Source organism: Apteryx rowi, unplaced genomic scaffold, assembly GCF_003343035.1.
Source record: "Apteryx rowi isolate R43461 unplaced genomic scaffold, aptRow1 scaffold_551, whole genome shotgun sequence".
Taxonomy (NCBI): domain Eukaryota; kingdom Metazoa; phylum Chordata; class Aves; order Apterygiformes; family Apterygidae; genus Apteryx; species Apteryx rowi.
The window spans coordinates 297,376-311,333 of record NW_020450818.1 but is presented as its reverse complement, the minus strand read 5'-3'; the positions used below and the strand labels follow the sequence as shown (position 1 = coordinate 311,333).

Sequence of the window (13,958 nt, the reverse complement as noted above, 5' to 3'; positions counted from 1 at the left end):
TTCATACAGGTAGAATTCATACATATCAACTTGTTCCAGGAAAACTGAGATTTCCTTTGAGTGCTAGGCATGGACCAATCGCCTCATTGTCCTACAGAAACTCTCATCTAGAGCTGCTGCTAAGGAAAAACATCTGTGTGGAACAACAACAGTGTTATTTGATACTCCTGATAGAATTTAAATTCTATCATGAGGAAAGAAATTTGGGTATCACTTTCTGGAAACTCTTCATTGACTTTTCTAGGCAACAACTAAGGAATTTTATCCTGAACAACAATTGCTTAAAACAGGGGCTCTCAAAGTCTCTTTGGAGATTTACCATAACCAGGTAAACTCCCCCCAAAACAACACACTTCACGAGTAGCAATTCAGTAAGCAGAAGAGGAAGACCAGCTCACTTTTTTCTTTTTTCTAAAGCCTATATAAAAGGTGGAGAGCAGACAGGCACACTAACAGCTGTCAGAATTGTTCAGAATTGGTATTCCTACTGAAACAAGATTTGAAAAGTCCTTCTCAGGCTTCTGCTGACTTTATTTAATTTTTAGCTTCTGGTGTTCTGTAGATGATTTCCTGTTAACAGGAATCAAAATATTCATTTTCCAAGAGAAAGTGAGAGCAAGCCAAAGAGCTAAGGGGAATGACCTTTGAAACGAGAAATCTTGGTGATCTTTAAAGGTAATCTGAAGTTTCATTGACCTCATTAACTCTTCCTTTTGATCAAAACTTGATCCTTTCAGGCTTCCTACCAACTCCCAAGTGGTAGCCATCTAAATTCCCTAGGCATCAGCTTCAGGAGATAGGGAAGATATTATTAAGCTACCTAGAAAGTTGAAGACCCTGTTTTCAATCAGGGAAGATAACCAGTGGCATCTAAAAATGAGTCATCACTTGAAAGTAAGTTGTTCTTCAGCTGTGGACCAGTTTAAGTAAATCCTGTCTGAGGAACCTAAAAAAGCTAATCTAAGGATTATTTTTGCTCTTTTTAGGCTTTACCAAAATCAGCAAAATATTCAGCTTTGTGCACTAGCAGGGGGAAAAAAAGCTTAAGAAGGGGCAGGAACTCAGACTGTTTGTATGATTTGGATGCACAGTTTTAAGCAGTAAGGTCAGATCAGGCAAAAAGGATGGTGCAGAGCACACAAGTTGTTCCTTGGTCTTCAATATCCATTTATCTGATCTTTGTTTGCCAGATTGATGTGAAGCATGTGTTGGAAGGGGACAGTACATCAGACAGGAGAAAAATACCAAAAAAAATGGTTAGCAGAGAATTAGAAGGGAGAGAAAAACACAAGCAATCAAAGTCCAGGAGAAATTAAACATGACAGAACTAGAAAAACATGCCACATCAGGAGGAAACACTTCAAAATTAAAAATAAGCTGAAAAGTTAACTTTTTATCAATGCAATGATTACAAATAAGACAGTTAAAAGTGAAAATGTGTATCTGATAACACATGCATTAAAAGTGCATCAGATGGGATGCAGTCCTACATAGTGTCAAGGTATTTCCTTCAGAAGGATGGGCCAGCATCCACTAAGCTATGCATCTTTTCAGAACAATTCAGCAGAGAGTCTATGACCAACCAGTCTGGGCTGAACAAACGCCATCCAAGAGGTTTAGTGGAAAGGCAGCCCTCAACAATGAAGCAAAAAAACATGAATTCTATTACAAGTTTTGTCAATGATCTTTGAAGGCAACAACTGCAGTCCACCTTCCTCCTGTGATTATTTCCACTCAGCTTAGCTAAAACTGGAAACAGAGGTTTTTGTTTACATATTATACCAGATTTTCTGATCTCTAACTGGGGGCTGTTGAGTGTTAGCACAACGTGAACAGGATTGGAGGCAGCCCATACTCACTTTAATATTTTGGCAATACAAAAAAAAAATTAGTATTTACAGCAATCAATAATTACTTTAAAAATGTTGTTTGATGATTAAATATTCTTCTGTCTATAGTTTTTTTGAAAAACAGTAAATAATCAAAATTCATATTTGCAACAGACCTGAATTTTTGGCAATAAAAATGGATACTGCAGCTGCTTGCAATGAATGTGCAACATGCCACTTTCTCAAAAAGAAACTGATTCAACCAGAAGGTCTCTGGAGTCATAACCTCTCAGACAAAAAATACACTGTCAAATAGCAAAGACAGGCAGCTTGAAGTGAAGGGTGTAGCTGAACTGTTTTGGATCCATCAAGTAGTGACAGTGTTAATCAAGGACAGAATAAACAAACAGTCTGCCATGACCCTTTTTCTTGCCATATTTTGTACGATGGCACAAATATTAGTGGGGAAAAAAAGTGTGTTCCATCTCAGCACATCTCCACCTAAGGTCTAACATAAATCAGGCTGCAAGGGAATACCTTTCCTTTCTAAAAGCTAAGGTTGAATTTTTCAAATAGGTACACATGAAGAAATCATGGACTTTTTTTTTTAATTAGGGATTTTTTTTTAAAATAGATGCTGGCAAATAGTCATGTTGTAGTTCTTAGAAAATAGCCCAAGAGATAAGCAGCTAGATGACCTGCAGCAGCTTTTTTCAGTGAAGCATTTAAGTAGACAGTTGAAACTAAGAACATATTTGCATTTGAAGCCACAGAAATACATGCTCACTACTGTCTACATGAGACTTATTTAATGTGCAAGAGTTGCTTCATATTACAAAAAAACACAAGACAAGCTGAATTGCAAAGCATGCACTGTTATAAGCCATACTCTGCCAGCATTTCTAGCAACTTTGCTTTGAATATTATAGGGTTACTAAAAATGTCATGTTGACTTAAACTCATATATGGGAGACACATGACATAGTACACAAGAATAAGAAATCAAAAAAGTTACATTAACTTTCTATAGTTATGCTTCATTTTAAATAGTAGCCTTATAAAAACAATAAAATTAGTAAATTTCCCTTGTTCCCATTTATCTCTTAGAGCAGAACTTTGGTAAAAAGCCAGAACATAGGAGAGAGTACTTACAAGAAGAAACAGTAACACATTAGATTTGATAGCACATAGTTGGGCATGAACCCCACTGAAGTTACTCATGCTGTCTTGAAGATACCTGGTAATTTAGGTTGCTTGCTGGACTTTTTTCATTGTTCCAGTTCTAGTCACTGATATTGTTAATATTCTACTTTTTAGAACTACTAATTACTCTGAAAATAGAAAAAGTATTTTGCCACCCACATACTTTAAGCACAAGAAAGCTGAGGAATATGACCCTTAATATGTTATACTTCTATTTCCAGCACGGACAAAAAGTCAAGCCTTTCAGATTAACCCCCCTCTTCCCCAAACAGCAGACACTTCCTACGCATTATCACAGTGCACCTGCACGCCTCCTCCCACCAAAAGACCCGACCCCCATCTCCCAGCTTCATTTCAAGCCGCTGGACCCAGGTGACCTCCCATGCGCTAATACTACATTGTTTCACATCTGCTGGTGCAAAGGATTGGTCATTACAGCACTGGTTTGGTAGACAGGAGCATGTATAACACAGTTTAGTTAGGAAAAATTTTCAAAAAATTAGGTGCATTCTTTTTAATTTTGAGGCGCATACACTGAATTTTCAGAGTGCTATAATCTGGCAGGACTACAAGCCCAGCTTAAAAGAAGGTGCCAGAATACAACTGTTCTGTCTAGGATGCAGTAGCTCAGTTTCTGGCTATTATTTTACCTCTGATGGGACATTTCTCAAACTGTTTTCATTTCTCAAACAGTTGTAGCACAAAAACTAAGAAACTCTCCACTAGGGATTCAACAAAGCCAAAAAAATTTGTTAGGAAGTTCTAGCTGCTCACTGCTTTTCAAGGCATTTAACCTAACTCACCATTCCTAGATACTGGTCAACTTTGGGCAGTATGCGTTAAGTGACAACCCAGATGTAAATACCCAAACATCTTCTGAACACTAGCCAGCCCTGCTCAGCAGTACAGGTAGAGTATGCCAGTCTCATTAGTATTTGACGACTATGGATGTTTTGCTGAAATAACAAGTACGCACCATAAACAATTCTAATAGATAGCTGTCCACTTAAAAACCTTTAGTTTGCACAGGAAAAACATTCTCTTGCCACCAGAAGTGTTCTTCTAGACACAGGTGGAAAGTTCACCAGTTGACTTTGCTGCAGATATGTTTTACAGAACAGGCTGTGCACACCTCAGGCRTGTTTCGGCAATAACAAATCCCTTCCACAAGTCTCCCAGCTAGCACGCATGTCCCCCCCACTCCCCGTTACTGTACTAGGCTTATGACTCCAGCTCATCTCACCTACTGCTGTTGGTCCCACACAGATGTTCACAGATGCTTCTGGGGCTCTTATCGGATATTTAGGTACTTCACTTCAAAAGGAAGTAACGCTCTTCTGCCACATCCCATGAAGCAGCTTCACATTTTTTTTTCCTTAGCTTTACTATAAAGCTTTTATATAGAGAGAAAAGTACCATCTCTATAAATTAGCATCAGGTTCCTTCATTCATGAACTCCCACAACCAGAGGTGCTCAGATACACATGATCCAATTTGTATTTTCCAGCACAGAACATTCTTTTGGCCAACTGCATTTATAATTAAGTTATAAATTAAGTACGCTCCTTAACTGTATGTCTATCTGCAGCTAACCCTCAGAAATACAAGGAGTTTTGATTTTAAACTGAAGACAATTAAATAAACATTTTGCCCTCATTTCCGTATAACAAAATAACTGAACCTAGCTAGTTATATTGTACTCAAACTCGTTTAAATTTAGAACTAAAACTACCCTTCCATGAAAGCATGCAACCTGAAAATGCAGATGTCCCTGCTGGAACATCAACTCCAAATATAGCCCTATATTTGCTGCCAAACTTCTTGCATCCTTTGAGGCGTCTAGCCAAAGAACACAACTGCGTAAAAAGTTAACAGTATACACTACTTCTGTATGTAAAAAAAAGAGAGTCAGCCTGTTAACACTGTGGTTATGACTTAATAGACATCATGAAGTAATAATCTGTATCTGTTGTTCACAGACCTCCAACCCCACCACTCCAAGTGGACTTGGCTGGAACACACTGTATTGATGGGAGAAGCTGCACACTATGACACAGTGCCTTTTTTTTTTTTAAATCGAACATCACAGTAAGAATGAAAAAGTGAGATGAAAGAAAACAAAACTAAAAGCTATACTGTTCATATACCATTTTTGTAGCTATATTTAGCTGGTGGACATTTGTTCCCATTCATTTGAACAAAAACAGTGAGTTTAGGAATATTGGTACTTTCAAATGGCAAAAAAGTCTGAATTCAGTTTTAAGCGATTTAAGAATTTCTTATTTAAGCATTTCAAATTTAAGAATTTGAGGAGTCGGGAAGGGGAAAGAACAACAGAAAGTGAAGTTAACTAGATATCTATTAGCATGCTCTGAAATCATGGAGCCCAGAAATTAATAAAGTAATCAAATGGTCACCACAGTAAAGAATAAGTCTCCTTCCTCTGTATTTATCCTAATACAACACTGCATTAACTTAACTATACCGAATAGATGTTTACTGGACAGACAACTTTTTTTTCCCCCCAGATTGTGTTTAATGCTCCTCATTTATTGTACCAGCCTAAGAACCGAGTAATTTCTATAAAATTGAAGTGAAAATATTCAAAACTGATTCTAATATAATAGAGCTGGTATACAGCTCCACTACCATTCACCCATTTGTGGGTAACTGGGATTCTAAGGTAAATTAAAAAGGATGACTAACTCAAGAGCTTGGAGCGAACCTTTCACCCTGACCGCTTACCCAGTAAGGCAGAGGACGTCATGTTAAAAGACCTGCTGCGACACTGTTTTCCCTTCAACTTTGTTTATTGATGTACTGAACATGAAAAGGTACAAAGGATCCAAACACAAAAGAAAACATGTACAGCCTCTTAAATACTCAACAGAATATATTTTCTATTCCAACAGATGTGAATTAAGTCATACTATACAACTTCAAATAAATACCAGCCTTACATTTTACTAAGTGCTCTGATAAACACCGTAAAGTGAAGCCCAATTTACATGCCTTCTCATCAATGCCTTTGTTTGCTACAGTAGTATAGGAAAGAAGCATGTAGCTACTGTTTTCCCCACACCGGAAAGTTTGTGTTTTCTACAGTATATACAATTTTTAGTGCAAAGGATTAGCTTTAACAATCTAAATGCACCTAAGAATGTGAAAGTGCTCAGGAAGCCAATTGATTTTTTAATAGCATTGAGTGGGTCAGCATGGAAACTCGCTTATTCACTTTAGCACGCGCTTCACAGTATATGTACTGTACTATACTGAAAAGTTTATAACTACAATTTAAAAGAATAAGAACCAAAAGCAACTGCAAAGATAATGTACAACTATGTTATGCATAGCACATTGCTTTTTCTAAAGGGGAAGCATATGAGCATCTCAGTTTATACAAAAAGCAGGACGTAACTATATAGTTGTCAGTGCATCCTGACGAAGGCATCAAAACCCTCAGCTGTTTTAAAAATTTATTATAAGCTAGATGCTAATCAGAAAATATTGTCTTTTTTTTCTCTTAAATTTTTTCAATACATGGTAAAGACTTTTACTGTTTCCCCAAATAGTGATTTAAGCATCATACAAAGTTAAATTTCAAGAGCATACAGGTATTTATGTTTTTGTTTTTTTTATGAAAAATGTAAGGAAATTTGTTCAAAACCTATGATTATAATTGTTTTTACCACAAACATACTTATAAACAAAAATGTAGCATCACCATAAACAGCTGAAGCTAGACTATCTACAGACAAAAATAGCAACAGATCTGATGCACTGTAAATTCAAGTCCTCAGGACAATAAAAATGAATAAGCAGACCTCAAGTAACAATGTTAATGCCATTTACAAAGGAAAAAACTCATACAGAAACATTCAAAACCTGAACACCACTTGGCATGTAAATTAAAAAATAATCTAAAACCGAAATTAGCTGAAAGGTTCATAACTCAAGGTCTTATTTACATTACACAAAGCTCAGGTGTTAGCCTTGAACATAACTTTCAAAATACCTCCAAATATTTCCAACTTAGACCACCTCTGATGATTTGCTACTGTGCAAACCACGCACAACGTCTTTTCTCAAGACAAAACAATTCTTCAAACAATAGCAAGTACATCACTAAACACCATGAGCTCTATCTGAAGGGAATTCTTTAGGAAGAACAGATTTTTTTTTTCCCCCATCTCTTAGTATTTTAAATTTCCTGCTTGTTTTTATATATTTTTTTTAATTTTTCATTTGTTTCAAAATCAAATTAATGTGAGCCACCTATCACTTAATAACCAGGATGACCAAAGATCCCACTGATGATTATACAAATGAAACCAACAGTGCATCCCATTGATTCTACTTCTTAATACAAAGGTCTCAAAAGTATTTCTACATCATAAATCTTTCTAAATTTCCCCCAACAACTGCAAATTTCCTGGTAAGTTTTAAAAGCTCACTAGGTGTCATATGAAGAGATTTCTCAAAGTATTCAAGTCAAAATATTTGTTCCAGGACCAGTAAAAAGTTTCTCCAAATTTTTTTTTTTTTAATATATATAAAAATAGATGCTTTTTTTAAACCCACATCAAAGAGGCTCTTATCTCTTTGGCAAGGTACTGCTTTACGAAAAGTTCTCCAGTATTCTTACAATAAGCTTTTATAATGTGCTCCCCCTTCCCCAAATCAAATGATAATTATAAAATAAATACTGCTTATAACTTTATAAATAAATTGTAAACTTCAAATACGTCTCAAACAACAGAACAGCAACGCATTAAAGTGTAAATTAAACAAAGCTAATCACAAAATTATACAACATAAGAAAAAAAACTCAAGAAGTATAACACAAAGCCTCAATATTTACTCATAGGTTCAAAGGCAGTCATGTAAAAAGAAAAAACTTCCCTTAGCTGAAACATTTTAAAAGGTTCACCTTCTTCAAAGAAGGCAATAGAATGCACTGTGACAGGTAAAAACCCTGTACCTCTTGTCAATATTCAAACACAAAAGATATTTAAGAAGTTTTAATTCAAATATTAGCAATAAAAAATCTCACATATTCTTAGGATGCTAAGTAGTCATTTTATCCCCATTTCCACACTGACTTACAACAAAGACATTATATAAAGTTTCTCTTAACTTGCCTTTGTTGTATAGGTTTCATATATTAATGCACTGAGAATAACTTGTTAGGCTTTGTGCGTTTTGTTTGTTTTAAAGGAGACTTGCAATACTCTGTCCCCAAGGCGGTATCCATTCAGGCTGGCTATTGCCATAGCTGCCTCATCATAGTTTGTCATAGTCACAAATCCAAAACCTTTGCACTTGTTAGTGTTAAAGTCACGGATGACTTTCACATTGGTTACTGCTCCAAAGGGTCCAAACATTTGCCAGAGGATACTCTCGTCAGCATCAGGGGCCAAATTGTACACAAAAATGCACCATCCAGTTCCTGCATGTCCAGGGATATTAATTCCAGCCAAACTGGTCATTCCATCAATTGTCATTGGAGGAAACCTACTAAAGAAGGGGGGAAACAAAACAAACACAAACAAAAGCATAAAAAGGCTGTTCACAATGAATTCTGACAAAAAATTTCAAAAAAGAAAAAGGTCAATAACACAAGGCTTTTCATAGTCTGCATAGACACCTTGGCCAGATTAATAAGGTAACATTGCAAGGTTTTTCAACTGCACAAATAACACAATGCTATACATAAGTGGGGAAGAGGGTTTGGTCTGGTAGAAATAAGTAACATTTAGAAAAATGAAAGAAAAACATGCTATTACACTAGTGAGGATTAACGATAAATAAGACATTGCAAACAAGAAATCCATGGGACTGCTGCAAAAGATTTGTCCCTTTCATGCACAATGCACTGAAATGAACAATTTCAGCTGCAAGTCTCAACATGCAAGAGTCCAACATTAGTCTTATCAAAAAAAGTAAGAATACTCAAAATACTTTCTCTTAACAAATAGTTTGTCGGAAAGTTATTATAAACCTAATGATTCTTTGTTACCTCTTTACTCCATAAGCCATGTTCAGCAGATTGTCCAACCTACAAAACATTTAGCAAAGTGTTTAGTTTTCAGACTTTTCCACCCCTAACCTTAAGGAAACTTGGTATATTATTGCTAGTTCCCTTGCATTATATTCTACAGAAACTGATGCAAAGCTTGAGCACCACAACTTACAAGAATATCTGCATACTATTACACTAAATGTATCAAGTGTAGTAAGATAACACTGCTTTTTTGTACAGTCCATCCACAACACTCAGTTCAGATCAGAAAGTGTCCTGCTACAAGAAGTCAGGGTAAAGTGAAACAATAGTGTTAGCATAAATACACAGTCAGTGACCACCTTGGTGAAATTCTCCAAACCACAAACTTGTTTCTGATGATCTTAGTGAGCCATCTAACCTTATGCTGACAGGAATCACAAATTGCACAGACACAGGGTTTAGGAGCAGCAGCAAGTGTTAGAACATGCATTTCAAAAAAGATCAAACAATTATTCATTTTTCTATTCTAGAATTTCTGGAATAAAGCATTTTAGGATATTAATAGATACTAAATTATAAGTTTTCTCCATTTATTTCTTCCCTCACCATTCTCCAGACTGGTAAATAGCAGTACACAACCCCACCTCCAATGCTTTTAGGGTTATCCAGCTGATACCTGGGACAAGCAATACTTAATCCTGGTAAGAGCCTTCAGGAATAGGATTAAAGTGCTTCTCCAAGAAGCATTCCTCCTTAGAGAAGCCCCGTCTCTCTCCTGGAAAGGCTCAGACATGCCAAGGACAAGCAAATAGAGGAATTTTGTTGCTTAAAGGTTCTCTTCAGGACTCCGCAAAGATAAGCTTAGAAAATAAAGGTTCACGTCTAATCTGAAGTTAATCGATTCAGTTTTTAACTGTGCTAAGACCATTTCCAGGGACGGATTTCCCCCTCCACTCAGGCCTGGTGAGGCTGGGTCCAGTGCTGGGCTCCCCTGTACAAGACAGACTTGATGGAGGGGCCAAAAAATGATTAAGGGTCTGAAGCATCTCATGTGATGAGATGCTGAGAGAGCTGGGACTGTTCAGCATGGAGAAGAAAAGGGAGACCTTACCACTGTGTATAAATACCTGACTGGGGGGAGTAAAGAAAATTGAGCCAGACTCTTCCCAGTGGTGCCCAGTGACAGGATGAGAAGCAATGGTCACAAACTGATATACAAGAAATTCCATTTAAACATAAGAAAAAATTTTTTACACTGKGAGGGTGMCTGAGCACTAAGAACATGTTGCCCAGAGAGGTTGTGGAGTCTCCAGTCTTGGAGATATTCAAAACCTGGCTGGACATGGTCCTGGGCAATCTGCTTTAGCTGACTCCTCTTGAGTGGAGCTTCAAGGAAAGGGGAGAAAGGCTGATGATCTCCAAACATACCTTCCAAACTCAGCTGTTCCAGGATTCTATGAAATAGACTAGTCAGGAACAACAGAAGACAGTTCACATTACTCCCTCCTTCCCCAGGTGGTTCACAAGAACGACTGTTCCTTATGTAGAACCATCTTAAAACACAAGCTTGCTTCAATTTACAACTAGATTTCAAATAAAATTCAGAGTGAAATCTGTATTGGTATAGGCCCACTATCATTTACACATTTCTAGCAAGAGATACATTTATTAATATCTAATGGTATGGTTTTAAAATATGAGAATTGTTTACTTGCATCTGTAGTAGGTTACAGTAATGAAGTAAGTAACAATTTAGAAGTCTCCTCTAAAAGGGAAAGTTGGAATCTCAGAAATTCTGAAACACTCACAGCTTATGTACTTCTAGAGAAGTTTTGGGGAGGACTGAAGAATTTTAGAAACAACACTTACAAGTCTTTGCTCTAAGGCATTAAACTGAAGACTCCATATAGTAACAGTATGACTGTAACAAAGTTTTCATAAGATATCTGGATGACTTAAGACCTTGGAAAGATCACAGAATTGTTGAGGTTGGAAGGGACCTCTGGAGATCATCTAGTCCAACCCCCCTGCTCAAGCAGGGTCACCTAGAGCACCTTGCACAGGATCGCATCCAGGCGCGTTTTGAATATCTCCAGAGAAGGAGACTCCACAACCTCTCTGGGCAACCTGTTCCAGTGCGGTCACCCTCACAGTGAAGAAGTTTTTCCTCATGTTAAGATGGAAGTGTCTGTGTTTCAGTTTGTGCCCGTTGCCTCGTGTCCTGTCGCTCGGCACCACTGAAAAGAGTCTGGTCCCATCCTCTTGACACCCTCCCTTCAGATACTTGTACACGTTAATAAGATGCAATCAAAATTTTCAGAGGCACTTACTGAACAATTTTTAAAGATGTTTTAGGTTGCTCACCCTACAGTAACTGAGGCAGAATTGTATACAGCTGCTTTTGAAAGTCCAGTTCAAGATTTTTATTGACAAAAATGGAATGAATAGGATACCTACAGTACTTCATGTTCTTCCCTGTGATATGACATTGGGGTTTGCTCCAGTTGTGCATTTTCAGACCACTATCAACTGAACTACTGAAGTCTGAAATTTCAGTAGCTACGATTTTTTACATGTGAGACATGAGAACTGAAGTTAGAGCACACAAGTGAATTAAAGAGGTTACTTCTGCCAGTGCAATCTGTGAACTATGTGGTCAGCAGAGCTGGAGTACTGCAGCAACAGCAACTAAACAAAGCCCTAAAATAAAGACAGGTTTCCCTCTATACAGATACGACAATTTAAGACTTGTCAAGGCTGTCTCTTCTGGAGAAAAGAAAAGAAGTCTGAAGGCTTTCCAAAAACCTAACATCAGCAACAGTTTACTTTGTCAGTCACTTTACTTTGTCAGTCAGTTCAGCCTTGTTCTTTCTTCCACATCCACAGAAGTGGAAGACTTTACTCATCCTCTTATTCACTAGACACTTGATATCTACTCAATGATTTTTGTTACCGTTACTCTGAAGCGGGGCAAATCACATCACCTGTTTTGGGGTTGTTTCAGGCATCACTTGACACTTAAAATCTCAGCAAAACCTTTTAGTGGAAGTTAAATGCACATTCTTAAAGACACTCTTCCTTTTTTAAAGGACCACAAAACCAAACACAAAGTTTCCATGCCCAGTTTTGTAGGACATGTGTAGTCTCTTGATATGCTGTAATTGCAAAGAACTTTAGGTCCCATCTAAAGAAAAAACAGCTGGAGAACTTTTACAAATCGTAACAGACATATCAGGATTAGATCAGTTTTAAAAATGCCTCATTTAAACACAGATGCTACCCCAGTTGGTATCAGTAATACTGCACACAGCTGAGTATCTGGGAACAAGTGTACTTAGAAGATCTCTAGGAGTTAGAAAGCCAGTCTTGCCACAATATGTTGAATGCTGTAACACATAGACCTTATCAGCAAGAGTTATTTATCTCATTTTTCAGGTCTGTACAACAGCTCGCTCATGATCTTACTTCAGTATAGTGCATTCCAGGTCACCCTAAAAGTGCAACTTCCACCCTGTGCTCCACAGTGGAGCTGGAAGGCCTACCAATGGAATGAGGGAAAGTCTACTTTTATTCAATATGAAGCATCCTGCTTAAGTTAACCCTTTTATTCCATAGCAAACTGTAAGAAAATCTACTCAGTAATGAAGAAAATCAGTTCTCTCTTCCCCTAAGGAAGAGAGCCTACACCAGTGTTGACCATCACACCTGTAAGGCACTTGCAGGGCATCATAAGGTGGAGAAGCTGAAGAAAATAAGATTCAGAAGTTTTGCCAGAAGTACAGTCCATGAACTCTGAACATTTAGCCTGGGACTGAGGAGCAGTCAATATAAAACTTTCAAAGTGTGGTTCATTACCTTTTAAACTGCCAGGTGAATTTTATTTCTTGAAAAATAAAAGTGTTTCATTGTATTAATGTTTAACACATTATAATCACACAGCCCAGAGGTGGGAGGAAGAAACAAACCAAAATCACTGAAAGAAAAACTCCATTGTGACTCATGGATGTAGCTAATACAATATTTGTTTCCCTCTGCTCTCACCATCTGTCCCTTTTCAACACTAAATATCACAGGGAACTGTGGCTGTAGTTTCAACACCATGGGAACATAGAAGATATATGCAGAAAATCTCTGAATACATTTTCATTACAAAAATGTGGAATAAGACAAGACAAAATGTGTCAGGCCGGATTTAGATCACTAACTGGAACTGAAAGCCAGAATGGGGAGGAAAGAGGGGGAAGGGGCTGCCTGTGGCATGCCACATGGTTAAGAAGGGAAATTGAGTTGTCTAGATCAATGCTACTTGACTCAACTTGCACACTATGTCAGTAATAACCTAGTAAAATAAAAATAACCTTACAAATACAAAGATCTTTTACAGACTGACTAGAAGAAAAAAGAAGTAATCTTGGTTTAACCCTGACTGTCTAATTAAGTAGATTTATTAGATAGTGAAAAGCTGTAAGCTGCAATGCATTTCTGCTTCTAGTTGTATTCCTGGAGCATTCCTGTAAAAGTTCAAAATTTAAGGGTTTCTTCCCCACACAGAAGTCTGACTAGTAGGGAGGGGAAGAAGCAGAGGAAAAAACAAACTGGCAGAGCCCTGGGACCAGGAGGCTTCCAGCAGTGCAACTGCACACAAGTGTGACTTACCTAAAACGTTGAGCCTGCTGAGCTAGAGGTGCTGGATACCTTCTGTTTGGAGAGTGGTACAGCTGGGAAAGGATGGCCTGGTTGGTTTTTTGGCTTGGGTTGTTAGCAAACTTTACAGTGATGGGCTCTGTGGCACCTGGAGGCTTCTGGCCATTCAAACCCTTGATAGCTTCTTCTGCTTCAATGCGCTTGTCAAACCGGATAAAGCCCACGCCCCTTGATACTCCTGTATAGGGTGAAGGAAGCATACAGCAATTAGCTCAGAG

General features: G+C 37.6%; 1 protein-coding gene across 8 annotated transcripts in view; it reads right to left on the bottom strand.

Moving 5' to 3' along the window:
• Nucleotides 1-7,874: 7,874 nt before the first annotated feature.
• ELAVL2 (ELAV like RNA binding protein 2) overlaps nt 7,875-13,958 on the bottom strand; it is a 59,335-nt gene continuing 53,251 nt past the window's right edge. For 3 of the 8 annotated variants that reach the window (XM_026081532.1, XM_026081526.1, XM_026081528.1), the window contains exons 5-7: nt 13,693-13,918; nt 9,052-9,090; nt 7,875-8,546 (exon numbers count right to left, since the gene is read on the bottom strand). In XM_026081532.1, coding sequence (XP_025937317.1) covers nt 8,219-8,546; nt 9,052-9,090; nt 13,693-13,918 — 593 coding nt within the window. In that variant the 3' untranslated portion in view covers nt 7,875-8,218. Of the gene's footprint in view, nt 8,550-9,051; nt 9,091-13,692; nt 13,919-13,958 lie in introns of all 8 variants that reach the window. The other 5 variants (XM_026081534.1, XM_026081527.1, XM_026081533.1 and 2 more) reach the window with 3 other exon arrangements.